Source organism: Salvia miltiorrhiza, chromosome 3 (assembly GCF_028751815.1).
Source record: "Salvia miltiorrhiza cultivar Shanhuang (shh) chromosome 3, IMPLAD_Smil_shh, whole genome shotgun sequence".
In the NCBI taxonomy this organism is placed as follows: Eukaryota; Viridiplantae; Streptophyta; class Magnoliopsida; order Lamiales; family Lamiaceae; genus Salvia; species Salvia miltiorrhiza.
In genome coordinates, this window is record NC_080389.1 from 44,389,809 (window position 1) to 44,404,973 (window position 15,165).

General features: G+C 34.0%; 1 protein-coding gene and 2 long non-coding RNA genes across 3 annotated transcripts; 1 reads left to right on the forward strand and 2 right to left on the reverse strand.

Annotated features, from left to right (window-relative positions):
- Positions 1–3,754: 3,754 nt before the first annotated feature.
- Positions 3,755–8,564, reverse strand: LOC131015957 (sister chromatid cohesion 1 protein 3-like). The gene is made up of 13 exons (XM_057944476.1): positions 8,170–8,564; positions 7,336–7,594; positions 7,210–7,256; positions 7,066–7,115; positions 6,910–6,977; positions 6,493–6,824; positions 6,264–6,420; positions 6,047–6,189; positions 5,535–5,965; positions 4,857–4,896; positions 4,660–4,741; positions 4,388–4,529; positions 3,755–4,130 (listed from the first exon to the last, which is right to left on the reverse strand). Exons 1-13 carry the CDS (start codon positions 8,291–8,293, stop codon positions 4,026–4,028), a joined length of 1,980 nt encoding a protein of 659 aa, XP_057800459.1. The 5' UTR covers positions 8,294–8,564; the 3' UTR covers positions 3,755–4,025.
- A 617-nt stretch (positions 8,565–9,181) lies between these two features.
- On the forward strand, positions 9,182–11,108 carry LOC131015958 (uncharacterized). Its single transcript, XR_009098797.1, has 2 exons — positions 9,182–10,624; positions 10,791–11,108. It is a non-coding gene; the product is annotated as an uncharacterized LOC131015958 (long non-coding RNA).
- A 1,403-nt stretch (positions 11,109–12,511) lies between these two features.
- LOC131015959 (uncharacterized) lies at positions 12,512–14,159 on the reverse strand. Its single transcript, XR_009098798.1, has 2 exons — positions 13,689–14,159; positions 12,512–12,822 (listed from the first exon to the last, which is right to left on the reverse strand). It is a non-coding gene; the product is annotated as an uncharacterized LOC131015959 (long non-coding RNA).
- Positions 14,160–15,165: the final 1,006 nt, after the last annotated feature.

The following is a 15,165-nucleotide window of genomic DNA, read 5'->3' on the forward strand; positions in this document are numbered from 1 at the left end:
TCAAGGTTTGTCATATTGTGATTCTTAGAGATTAAATTTCGATGATGTACAATAACTACCATAAAATCATAAAAGAAGAAGGGATATCGATAATTATAGAGTTACCATAAAAAATCAAGAAAATTACAATATGCTAATAAACCTAGCTATTGTTAACTTGATGAGATCCTGTTAAGTTGCGCCAATCCTACAATTTCAACGGTTGAGATTTTATTGGGAAGTGAGGAACTATAATTGGTGCACTTGTTGATGGTTTTGTTGCATTTTCTGGAATTTCATTTTCAGATGAAGAAGAAGAAGAAGAAAAAAGTCCAAAGCATTTGAGAAACCCTAAACAGAAATTATTTATTGAAAGTAACATTTGAAGGCAACTTATGTAGAAATGAGAGTGAGTACTAATTGCAAATGTTTTGCTCTATTTATAGGCAGGGAAAGAAATGAAACCTTGCTGAGCAAGATGAATAAACAGTATATTAATGCAGTGGTGCACACGCATATTGACTTAGTGGAGGACCTAAAATTCCAATAGTCATCCTTTTCATTATTTTTAATTCTTTTTATTTTTCTTTTTTGGCAGTATGCACGAAGCGCATTGGCACTGAAAAGCAGAGGCAATTCATCCCTCAATCATGTGTGAGACGTTTAAGCAAAAATCCAAACAGAAAATGATAAAATAGGGATGGTTCTTGGAAATTTATCCAACTCATGAGACTCATTATTATAATATATATATATATATATATATTGGGTTGCACTCTACTAGAAAATCCTCTTAGACTTAGAAATAAAAAGAAATCCAGTGCGTTCATCTACTTTGATCCTACGGCTCTGATTTTAACCGAGCCAAGAATTGATTAATTCAAATTAATACAGAATCCTACTTTTATATGAATTAGGGATAGAACAGTCAATTTTATTTCAATCTGATTATAGAATCATAATCAAATCCTGATTTTTGCTCGCTTACCATATAGACGATGGTCGAACGAGGACTTAATCAAAGTCCACCGTGATTTTACTAGTGAATATATTAAAAAATATTTTGGCAACTAATGGGTAAACTAAAGCATGCACTAAGCTTATCCCCTAAGCCAAACACACTAATATGCGATTTAAATAATGGAAAAACATGTGGCCTCGAAAACGTTAAGAATGAATATAAGAGAATAAGGGAAAATGGGATAGTCGAAGGAAAAAGTTCTATTGAGAAGGATAAATTTTTAAAGAAGTGAGAAATAATCTTATCCATTGATCATGATCTATTAAACGGTCCAGAATTAAGAATAAATTGCGTGTTCAAATTTTAATGAGCATATCAATAATTGTGATGAACATGTCAGTAATTTTTTATGAACGAATGTATTTGTTGAAAAGATGTACTCCTTGTTTAAAATTTCGCACTTCAGGATTTGATCCCCAAACGTTCAATAAAATTATTGTTATGTTCATCAAATACTATTGACATGTTCAATGTTTCTAATTTTCAGAAAAAAAAAAAAAAAATCTCCATAAAACATATCTATCATTGAATATAGAAGATTTATTAGTGTATATGTCGATAAAATGGGAAATTTTGATTAATGAACGTATCCAAAAATTGTTTGAACACATGAATATAATGATGAGCACAATATTCTATTTAATTTGTTAAAATACTGTTATTAAAATAAATGCCAAAAAAAATCTAATTTTGTATTTTATTTATTCAAAATTTCATTCTGTATTTAATAATGGGAGTGGATGGTTATTGAGATATTATTATTTAATTTACACAGATTTTATATAAGTAACCCTAATATATACGAAATGCAGTCCTTTAATATTTTAACAACTAAAAAATATTTTGGGTTAACTAATGGGTAAACTAAAACATGCACTCAGAGCACTCCCAGCAGAAATCCCAAAATTATGCTACTATATTCCTCCCTAAAGCTTCCCTATTTAATTTTAGGATCTCGATTTTATAAATGCATACACCAGATCTCCTATTTTCTACATAAAAATAATAATTATGTGTGGACCCTACTAATTATAAGCTTAAAATAAATTTAGGGTGGGTGTAAATTTAAGATTGAATTTAGGTGGGTGTAAAAAATTTTGTGGGCCCCATCCAATTTAGGGGATCTGCTGAATGCATTTTTTATCTCATTTTCAATTGTTTTAGCTTAAATTTAGAGTTAGTGATGCATTTAGGTGATCTGCTGGGAGTGCTCTAAGCTTTATCCCCTAAGCCAAACACACTAATATGCGATATGGAAAAACATGTGGCCTTGAAAACGTTAAAGAATGAATATAATACAATCTAATTTGTTAATATTGGGTATTCTTCAAACTATTTCAAAAATACACATAAAAAAGTCAAACACTTACCAAAAACTGAGGGATCTCATACGTTACGAATTCTAAGGAAATACACTTATGCCCTTACATCTATAAAACGGCTTATCTCAATAGATTTAATCATGTTCGTTGATAGATAAAAATCTAATGGACCAAATTTATTCTCAATTCTAACAATATATAGCTTTCTCAAGGGAACTTTTCCATATATATATATATATATATATATATATATATATATATATATATGGGAGGGCTACAGTAAAAACACTTCTTAAAATATAAATATAAACGTTTTTTAATGTACGAATTTTATCCAACATGGTTACGAATTCATCCAACATGGTTACGAATTGTGAAAAATAAATTTTTGCTACCTTTGGGATTCGAACCTAGGACCACGAATTCTTCATCCAAAAGGGTTACGAATCAACCGTAGATCTTGATGATCTAAGGGCTGAAAATCATTTATATTTTATACACTTAAGAGTGTTTTTATTCTAGTCATTCCCTATATATATATATATATATATGGTCAGCTTCAATGGAGACCACTTCCCTATATAGATAATAGAGATCAAATCAGAGCCATCGATCTCACCAAAATCAATGAATCAGATTAATCCGAATTCTTCAAGTTTAGGAAATCCCGTAAATTCCTCATTTTCCAATTTTGGGAACCAACAAACATTATTAGGAACTTATGAACATGAACAAATCGAACTTTGATTTTAATGTAATTTATAAAATTAATTATCTCAATAACAATATATGAAGTATTAGAATAAAAATAAATGCCTAAAACAAAAAAAATAACACTAACGAGAGTTAAACAACAACAACAACAACAATAATAATAATAATCCAAGCAATGAGCCCGACTGATGCTAATGCCATAAGCACTTACGAATGTGTTTTTCCAAAATGTTAATTTCATTTTAAAATTGTAAGTCCGTATGATGTTAACCTTAATTATATAGTATATTATTGTTATTAAAAAATTATTTATTCATGTTAATTATTTCCTCTATCCTTAAAAATTATGGTTCAAAGGAGATGACATAAATTTTAAGAAAAAACGTGTAATTGTGTTTTGAATGAAAATTAGATTTCACGCCTTTTATAAATAGTAAGTGGGGTTATTTGTAAGGTCATTTCCAAATAAAGAAATAACACAATTTTTCAAGAACATACCGATATGATAATAAGACCACAATTTTTGAGGACATAGTGAATACAATTTAATTATTACATCTATCAATTAATTATATTTAATTAATTAATACATATTTAGAATCTAACAATTTTTCTTAGCATTTCGAAACACAAAATAAAGAATCTATTAAAATTTGGAATCATTTTGCTAAAAGTAATATTCTCAAATAAACAAGGCCAATATGTAAAGTAAACAATGTAATAGAGAAGCTAAACTATTTTTACTCCTATAGAAAAGGTATGAAACAATAATCGAAATGAAATGTAAGTATAAACTTAAAAAATTCCCTACTCTACAAATCCTTCATGGGGTGACATTATTGGTGTACAAATCCACCAGCATTTCAAGGCAGATTATTCAAGATAAGAGCCACAAGCATTTCATTGAACATGATGCCACAAATTAAATAACTTTTCTTAAACAAACATCATCTCTTACCTATATTTACATGAAAAACTGATGTGCCTTGTTAGACTGAGAATTGCTCCTTCGACAGCTTGGGAGTCACCTTTAGAACGATATCATCGTACGGTTTCTCTTGATGAACATCTACAAGCCCATAATTCTTCAAAACCTGCACCATTGTTATCTATATATCTTAACAAACGCGACTGAAATCAAGGAGCAAGTATCAAATATCCGACGAGAAATCCAAATACCAAATAAAGGTTATTACTAAATGCAGATCTATCAATCAGTATGAGCTCTTCGCTAATGATATGACCTTTGTGCGGAGGCTGCTCCCTTACTATCATTTTGATGATAATATCTATAAACTTCCTATTCTAAAAGCAATGCAGACAGGGGGTTTGCATAGAATTCAACACATACCAATGTCTCATAAAACATCCGCGCACATATTTTTCTTGGTTTGTCATTCAGAATCTTTTCCAAACTGAGATCTTCAGATGATTCTTCTAAGGTGCCTGAGATCGGGGTTACTGACTGCTTTTTCAAGTACTGAGCCACAGCCCTGCATTCACCAATCAAATGCAATTTCAGCATTACAGAATCCATCGCCCTATTAGTTTAAATCTCTAAATGCCAAAGCTTGGTCTATAAACTTAAGGTGCATTTGGGGGCAGAGGAGACGATGTATCTACCTTGTTCGTGAAGACAATGCATTAAGCTCTGTGCTGCTTTGATTCCCTGGGAAAACACCAACTTGCGGTGTTCCTTGCAATCCTATTCACATACAGGTAACAAATCTCATTATCCTGTCTTAGCTTCAAGTATGCATACAACATAACAAAAAATATCAAGACGTGACATCAGAAAACACATGAATCCATAAACCTACCAGCTGGAGAATCATCATCTTGCTCTAGAAACCCAAGATCCTGCCGGAAAAGAGGAGGAAGCTTGTCAAATGCAATATCAATGAAGTAGATGCCTAGAACTCTAAGTCATCCAGAAACTTGAATGTAACAAAATATCTCCAGGGAAGAATACTGTTCAAAATTAAAAGCTACTTTGGTCCTCAATGGAGGAAAACCCCATTGCCTAAAATTTTAAGACATGCTTTTGCTGATGAAATTAACTCCACCATTGTGTGATTGAATGTTGTATAGCAAACAAAATCAATGAAAGTTACACTTGAAAAAGTAAATGATTTGTAAGATGTCATGTATTCTTTTAACTAATACCCAATAGTGATAGTCACACTCACAGACCTTCCTAATTAACATTAAGTTCCTAGTAACATTGGCATTTTAGCATCATAAGTTTGAGATTTAACCCTTTTTCTTGATTCATTCAAAAGAAATTCAGACTGGCCAATAAAAGAGAACTATGCTAGTCCCTAGTTGACATCCATATAAGGGTTTAAAATTAAACAGTGATACATTCCATTGTGAACAAATAGTTTAGAGCCCGGAAAAGAAGAAAAGGAAGAAAGAAAGAAAGAATATGATAAAAGTATGAGAAAGTTAGGACCAAATTTCCAAAAATATAATATAAGCAAGCATAGAGGACGTACTCCGCCAGAAGGCACCAGCTCAGGTATATCAGAAAGGACTGTGTTGTCGAACTGCATATCATTTTCATAGAATGTATCTGGGGTTCTCATTCCCGAATCAAGATTCCCAGATGCTCCCACATCGGATGTTGGTAATGTTCTATCCCCATCAGTCATTTCCAGACGTTCAGATAATGAAGCCGCATTGGATTTTTCAGGAGTGAAATGACTTCTTCCACTTGGAGAAGGCACAGGAGTAGAAAAAGATGGCATACATCTCTCTGGTGAAGCACGATCATTATTGCGAAGGACTTCAATCTCAATATCACTGTTATGCCTAGAAGTAGAGGGTTGGTCAGCATTTGTCTCTTGGAATGTTTCCTGGATAGTAACTAGATGATGTTTAGCACAAGAGTCTTCCCTGTATATACCCTGCAGCTCAGCAGAAGACCCTGCAGAAGAATAGGCGTGATTAAGGTGAGAAACAGGCCAGACTGAAATTAAAGTAATAAACATATGGAACTATGACTTACCAGTTACATAGGGTTCAACAAATAAACCTTCATTCCCTAACCGCCTCCTGTTGTTTCGCTTCCAGATTGAAAGAGAAGATAAAGGACAATTCCTTCTCTTGCGGAGAATACGACTGGTATCTTCTAGTGTATTACTAATGTACCTGAATATTTCCTAACATCAGTGAGGGAAAACATACATTTCAAACTGGCAGCATGAGTCATATGGTAATCATACTCATTGCTCAGAACAGTTGTCATATCATAAGGTTGCCTTCTTTTCCTTCGAACTTTTGCCTTTGCCACAAGAGGAGTTGGTTGAATTTCCATCTCAGGAGTTGGTTGAATTTCCATCTCAGGAGTTGGTTGGAGTTCCATTTCGGGGGAACGATGGGCTGCAAAAACAAGAATCATGTTAGTGATGGATCCATTGTTAAGTCAATCAGATAAGCACATCTTGCACCCACCAGAAGGCATTTCAGAATCCAAGTGCGGAGGTGAGTGTTGCTCTTCATGGTTATGAGATGAAGAAAAATGTGCATCAGGCAACACTAATTCTTTAACTGGAGTTTGCACCTCCTTATCTCTGTTGATTTGGTCCTCCAAAAATTTGTCAGGATCAGCACGATCAGGCAGTATTGGTGAATTGTTAAAATCAAAACCATGTTGAGCATCACGCATGACTTCTACACTTGGTACATCTTGCGGGGTTTTACTTCCATCAGCTCCTAACTTATTACTAGGATATGGACTCTCAAAACCAGCAGCGGATGCATCCAACTCAACACGAGGAACATCACTGTAATAACAAAGGAGTTAAACTCATAACTTTTTTGAACAAGAGATAAAATGGAGTCAAAGTTTCAAAGCTATAAAAGCCTTACTCTTCCTCCATTGGTGTGGAACCTGATCCTAAAGTATCTTCCATCAATGATGAGGTCCTCAAATCTTGCTGCAAATTGGAGAAAAGGTATTTAGTAGAGCATGAAATAATTGAATCTATCGAATTCCTGATTAAAGGAGGAGAAGGATGATCACACCTCATCAAAACTAATGACGATATATGGATCCTTTCCGGTAGGAATTTGCTCTACAGCATAGAAAACACAATGTGAATTAGGGTCAAGAAAATGAATTAGATGATAAGAAACAGCACAGCCAAAGTTAAGCTTCACGTGCTAAACCTATTAAAGTTATCTCATCCTGGCTCTTCAGATGAGAATCTTCACGCCTGAAAATGCAAATCCATGAATCAATTAGTATTTATGGATCACACTGAAAAATTCTAAATAATTTCCTCAATCACATACCAGTCTACATTGTAATCATCCAATTTAATGGTGTCAAGATCAAATTTTTCGGGCAAAGTAACGGAATGAAAGGGAGCTTGAGTGGCATCACTGGGAAGATTGACAGTAACAGTTGTAAAGACACGGTTAATTGTGATCCTTATTTCATTGCAGTCTTCAAAAAAATAGTCAACTTGTTTCGAATATATCCGCACAACCCCAAGCAGAAGATGACCTGACATTCTCAGGGCAATCGGCACTTCAGGATTCATGATTTTTTCTGCATTTGAAGTTCAGCAACAGCATTTAACTTTTAGAAAAAAAAACATCTGAAACATCATAAAAGATTGAAATACATATTCATTGAAAATAAGAACAGATGTAGAAAGAGTAGCATCACAGTAATTAAAAACAGAAGACGAAGAAGCAACATATAAGTTCTTATTAAGAATATGTAAAAGCACAAAAAGAAATAAGTTAATTATTAGTGAAACCCTACGTAAAAAATGTAAAGGAGAAATCTTTACAATATCCATCGTCTGATAATTTATAAACATCAGATCCAACCACATTAAGATAACAATTACGCATTAATCAAAAAGCATTTCCAAAGTCGATTTGATAATAAAAAGATTCAATCTTTATCATAAAGTGTAGACCTACAAATCGACAAAATTCTTAAAATTGAAGTTTCCACTTCTTTGACATCGAATTGAAATCAAGAACGCTATGTGACCGTTTCTTGATTATCAACTCCTCGAGCACAACAATGAATCGAAAACCCAAATCAAACAGAAAACCGCAAGCGAATACTTATACCCAAAAAATAAAAGAATGCAGGAATCGATAACGTACCGACGGTGGTAGAGACGTTTGTCTTGACGTAGTGAGACTTTTTGAGCTTGTGCTGCAAATGGGCGGCACACCAAACAGTCCCCAACGGGCCCTTCCTTGCCAAAAACGTATGCGAGTAGAACATTTCCTTCTTCGATTCGTCTCTTTTCCTCTGTAAACCTTAATGTGTGTGTGCGTGCAGTAATGGTGTATGCGAGTGAAGTGAGAGAGAGAGAGAGAGAGAGAGAGAGAGGGGAGAAAGGGTTTCAGAACGGAGCGGGAACCGAAAGGCGCGAAAATAAAAGAAATGTGAATTTGATAATTTATTTAATTGGGCCTGTAGTTCTCCAGATTTACGAAACTGCCACTAAATAAGTAATGAGCAGCTTCCCACGTACGTTGACAGTTGTACGTGGGCGAAATATCAACGTCACAGATTTCTAAGTTGGCTTCAACGCAAAAGGAAATTGGAAAAATTAAAATTGAAAGAAATTTGCTTTTTTGGTTACTCTATAATGTCGCGTTAATGATTTGAAATTAGATTCCAAGTTCCCCCAAAAAATTGAATGAATAAATTGAGATAGATTTGATATTCTTGGTAACATAATATTTAGGAAACTTTCCAACTTGAAGTTTGAATAAATGTCGAAAACAAAATATTCCAAAATAAAAGGAATGAATTTCAAAATCATTCTCAAATTCCGTCCGTTTAATAATCCTTTCTTTCCCCTTCCCCCCAAAAAAAAATTGTACACGATCGTTTTGAAATCATTTGTCAAAACCTTCTTTTGAAAAATCTTATCTATACAACTTAGCATTTCCAACCAAAAACAGTCCTATCACTTTTTTTCATCCAAAAGTTTTGATGTTGTATGTCAAGTTTTATTAATACATGCTGACAAGTGACAAACTTTATCTTACTGAAAGTTGATGTGTTAATATATATTAGTAGCCTAAAATATAAAAACAATTTTAAAAAAAGCCACAACTATAAAACTATAGTAAAAGTAGTCATTTTGTAGTGAAAAGACAAGTATATCCTCAGTGGGGCCCACAAATCCCTCTCTCTCCTCTCCTCTCTCTCTCGATTTTTTCTTGCTTTCAAATTTATTTTGTTCCTCAAATTGCTGCTGACATCACAATTAATATGTAACTTATTTATCTTCTCTCTCCGCTCCTCTCTCTCTCTCTCTCTCTCTCCGGCGCGACTCCGGCGCTTCTCTCTCCGGCGCGGCCAGGACCACCCTTCTCTCGCTCATGGGGTTGGGAGACGACGACCGCCTGAAGCCCCGCAGACAGTCTGCATGAATCGGTGGAGACCCTCTTCCACAGAAGCGCTCCCCGGCAGACAGTCGCACGACTCCGGCGCTTCCACAGAAGCGCTCCGCGGGCAGGGACGAAGGAGAAGCCCACTCCGGGCTCGTAGCTTTCACTCTCCCAATACTATACACCGCCGATTTGTTCCACTTCAGCACCACCTTGGATTCGGACGACATCTCCGCCGAGAAACCTTCTCTCGGTTCTCTCTTTCTCTCATTCTCTCGGTCTTTCTCTTTTGAGATTGGCAAATGAATTGATCTCGATCATTTTGATTGTTTATTAACTTGTGGAATTTTTTGTTATTTGGGTGAGGATCCAGCTTTTATTGTGCAGTTGAATTTAGGAGGTTTATTCCCTGCAAAGGCGCCGGTAATGAATAATAAGATGAGGAAGCATAGAGCTGCGCCTCTAAACATATTCATTCTTAAATAATTAATCATTTCATCTCATTGGGATTTATTTATATAGACTTATAAGCATTTCAACCAATGATTTTACTGCAGCGAAGTTGATTTTTACTTTTATTTGGGAAAAGAAAATTAAAGTGTGTTATATCTCCAACATTGTTAATTACTAGTTTACTACTAGATCATTTCATGGCACCTGCTTTGTTTTTAAAAGCAGACCGCTTTTCTTATGCTTTTAAAATGTAGTAATATTTTTTTTTTTGAGCAGAAGCTTTTAAAATGTAATGAAAAGGTTTGTATGGGGATAAATCAAGATCTTCTTACTTCATTATTCCAGATAGAGTGTTAATTAATAGAAGTTCAATCTGTCTTGCCATTGTTTTCGCAATTAATCAAATAAGAGGATTGAGATATATTTATATTAGTTCACAAATACCGTCAAAATATGTTTTGGTACATACACATTCAAAATCACACATTCGTTGCAATGATGTTTAGAATCATAGGCTCATAGCCTATGACCGGTGGTTATTTCTCATCAAAATAGTACAGATTCGTCTCAACACTTATTAAGAAAACATACTATTTGACATATTATTTCAATAGATAAAATTATCTTAATACTGCCTGCGCCAGCTCGCCCAGCTCTGGTAAACCATCAAAACCCAGAAAAGGCACCAAGTCGACAAGTAGCAGTTCGGATACTGATAGCAGGCATGGAATCCCCCCTTCTAAAAAGAATGCCAAAGGTAAAATATGAGTGTTGTCCATTTCTCTCAATCGTATGTTTTGTTGCTGTGCTCATAAATAGATTTAATTTTAGCAGAATCACAATGGTGAAAAATAGATTTGATCACTTCGTCTACTTTTTTGTGCATATGTTGTGTGGCTCCTGATCTCTTGGCTTGGATTCAGACTACATCTCCGCCGAGAACCCTTCTCTCGGTCCTCTCTTTCTCTCCGGCGCGGTAGGAGCCTTCTCTCTAATTTCATAATCTTATTATTTGTCTTATTTATATAATCGTGTACTATTTGTGTACTGAAGAACCAGGTTTTGTGTACAATTTCGTGCACTTGATAACTATGGACGATGTCAGGTTTCGTGTACGTCTTTGTGTTCTAATTTATAGATTTCGTGTACTATTCATGTACTGAAGAAATAGGTTTTGTGTATGACTTCGTGTACTTGATATTAATAAATAATAACAGCTTTTGTGTACTGTTTCGTGTTTATGTTTATAGGTTTCGTGTACTGTTTCGTGTATCTATTTGCAGGTATTGTGTACTATTTTGTGCACTTGGGATAACCAGGTTTCGTGTACTATGTCGTGTATTGAAGAACATGTTCAAGTGTGCACGAGATATTGTACACTACTATGATCTTTTGAACACGGCACTAGACACGAAATCAAATAACATACTTTTAAATGATTTGGCATCGATATGAATGTTAACATTTTCATTTTCATTGAGAATTATGCTTCAAATCTCAAAATAAACTTTACTTAACACGATTTTATTGAATTCTCTATTAAATTAGTGAAACTTACAACTTTGTAAGAGAATGTACATAAATATTAATGAAGTAACTTAAGATTTATACAAATAATAAGTCATATTGTTGTTTTAAAGACAATCTCAGTAAAGATTATGAAAACTACTCAATTGGCACATTGCACCAATTTATAATGATCGATCAATTCAAAAATTGATCTAAAATCAAGCATCTTGTACGGTGCACGAGATTAGGGTACACGAATCATTCGTGCAGTGCAGTGGTTTGTGCAGTGGTTCGTGTACCCTAAGGATTCGTGTACCCTAATCTCGTGCACCGTATAGGATGACTGATTTTAGATCGATTTGTGAATTGATCGATCATTATAAATTGATGCATTGAGCCAATTGAGTAGTTTTCATAATCTTTACTAAGAATGTCGTTAAAACAACAATATGACTTATTATTAGTATAAATCTTAAGTTACTTCATTAATATTTTCGTACATTCTCTTACAAAGTTGTAAGTTTTAAGTTTCACTAATTTAATAGAGAATTCAATAAAATCGTGTTAAGTAAGTTTATTTTGAGATTTGAAGCATAATTCTCAATGAAAATGAAAATGTTAACATCCATATTGACGCCAAATCATTTAAAAGTATGTTATTTGATTTCGTGTCCAGTGTTGTGTTCAAAAGATAATAGTCGTGTACAATATCTCGTGCACACTTGAACATGTTCTTCAATACACGACATAGTACACGAAACCTGGTTATCCCAAGTGCACAAAATAGTACACAATACCTGTAAATAGATACACGAAACAGTACACGAAACCTATAAACATAAACACGAAACAGTACACGAAAGCTGTTATTATTTATTAATAACAATTAGAAAAACAACTTGGAAAAAGATTCATCAATCAAAAACAAACTAAAAGAATTTGAATTGCTAATGAAGTTTCTGTTTTAAAAAAATAGATTAATAATATATTTTTCTCATTTATTTTATCCAACTAGATAATCCCTTTTCACCATTTCCACTACAACAAAACACATGAAGCACAATTGGGATAAACCTAATTTAAAATATAAATTGAGCAGTACCTTATATTTGCATTAGATACCCATTTACATGCATAAATTAAATCATCATTAATTTTCCTATATACCACAAATAAAACAAGAACAATAGTTCAATCTTTTATCAACAAATTTCATAAAATAAATCTAACAATATGTTTTATATATAAAAATCCAAAAATTTTCAGCAATAAATCTAACAGGTGGTTCTTCATACTCATTGACGACGATATTTCGTGGGCCTCGTCGTCTTCCCCTCCGCCTCTCCGGCTGCACTTCGACCTCCTCTTCCTCCAAACTCTCTTCGGACGTCTCTTCCACCTCCTCTTCGTATTGAATTGAGGATCGGATTGGGTGTCACTCATTTTCTACACAAAAATATAGATATTGCAGACTAGTTTCACTAAAAGGAATGGAAAAAGAAAAAAAATATGAATGAATGCGCGGCTGATTGTGATGGAATGATGTATGGGAAGAAAAGAAAACTTGTTTGACGATGATGGTATTTATAAAACCCTATTGTGAGTGCGAAGTAAGCAGACTAGGGAACTTAGGGAACAAAGTGATCTTTTTATAGATTTCTTTCTCACAAGTTATAATTAGTGATATATCAAATTTTCTCAATTCATAAAAAATATACTTAAAGTTTAAAGCTTTTACGCATAAGCTTTCGAAAACAACACAACACAACAACGCCCTTTTTGCAGTTTTTGATGATTATAACCTCTCAAATTATTAGAGCATCTAGTGAGAAATCATGCAGGGGCGCTCTCAGCCATGATGAACAAAAGTATTCAATCCATAACTTTCTTTTAGAACAAATACTGAAACACTCATCATTGTTTTTTAGACTCCTTTTTATAGTACTTACAATTAGCAAAAGTTGAGAAAGAAGAGACAGACGCATGCAAATGCAGGTGTGCCACTCTCCCACATTTTAAACTAAAAAAAGAAAATAAAAAAAATCTTGCCAATTAACATGAGAATGCATCGATTTATCTGAAAATTAAAATAATAATGAATTTAGTACAATTGCAAGATTGTATTACCGACCAACAACCTATAGTATAACAAAAACAATAAAAAGCCCTAAAAAATTGAATCTTTTAAAGAAATATATCATTTTTTTTAATTTATGAATCAGGCGTCTATTTATTTTGCCAAGAATTCAGGAAAATGGTCTCCGCCTCCAGTCCTTTGAGCTGTTCGATTCGAGGAAGAAAAAATGAATTACCTGGACTAAAGCGTGAAACTCTTGTGGAAGACAAGCGAGGCGGCGTGAAGCGGTGGCAGACGTGCTTAAGGCTTTAGGCGACGACGTGAAACTCCGATGGCAGACGAGCGAGGCGGCGGCGACGTGCTTAGGTTTCAGGCGGGGCGATGGCAACGCAGACGGTGGAATAAGGCTGCACTCTCAACCTCTATCTCAGGCGACGTCGGCGGTGGAACCAGGCTGGGCGCGGCGACTCTCGCTCTCTCTCAGTAGGGAAGACACCGGTGGATGAGCGGATCCCTCATAGTGCCGCTGCAGGTGTCTGGTGAGAAGTGTTCAATGAGGGAGGGCGGCTGTTTGGTGGAGGAGCGGGTGGTTTGGTGGAGGAGAAACCCTAAGGTTTGGTGAAGTATTGAATGAGATGTATTCAATGAATACGTGAGAGAGAGATAGAGAGAGAGAGATGGAAGAGAGAGGAGAGAATAAATCGAGAGAGAGAGAGGGAGGAGAGAGGATAATAAAATTGTCCATTTCTTGCAATTATCAATTATGTTTTTTATTTTATTTTTAATATATTATTGTTATATTGTTTGTGGGCCCTACTGAGGATATACTTGTCTTTTCACTACAAAATGGCTACTTTTGCTATAGTTTTATAGTTGTGGCTTTTTTGAAAATTAATTTTATATTTTAGGCTACTAATACTTTTCCCCCAAAGTTGATACCATTGAATTGAATTGACAGCATGGAAAAAAAACGAATATTTACAATTTCAAGATCAAGCTTATAAGTTAAAAAATAAATTATGAGTTAGATAGAAAAAATTAAAGATAAAATAATTATTTCAATGGTTGAAGTCATATTCCATTTTTCTCGAGAGCTAGACCTAGAATGATACTGAAATTAGAAAAAGAAGTACTTAGATCTTAGCAGGTTTTTATAGGAGAAATTAGATAAGAAAAAAGGGGAAATGTCGTTTAAGCAACACCATTTAACAAAAAAAAAAGCCAAATGATCGAATTCCATTTTTTTTAAAGGGTTATTAGCATATAAATACATCAACTATAGATCAATTTTGATTTTTAACATAAACTTTAAAAAGTGTCAAAAAATACACCAACTCATTGATTGTAGTAATTTTAACACGAATTCTATTTACTTTCATAAATACAATTCGAGACGAATCAAAATAAATGTCTTATAATTTGACCATTCAAATTCCTATTAAAATTACTACAATACAATTTGTCCACATCAATATTTCGGCATGTTAAGTAAGCTTTAATTTGACTGAAAATAGAATTCGTGTTAAAATTATTATTATCAATAAATTGGTGTATTTTTTGACATTTTTAAAAGTTCATGTTAAAAACCAAAATTGAACCAAAGTTGATATATTTATATGCCAACTTTTTTGAAAAATCGGTGCGTGCTACGCCCCACATTTACTCTTAGTGCCCGCCTCTTAAAATCACACCGCCATTCGAGCCCCAAGCTC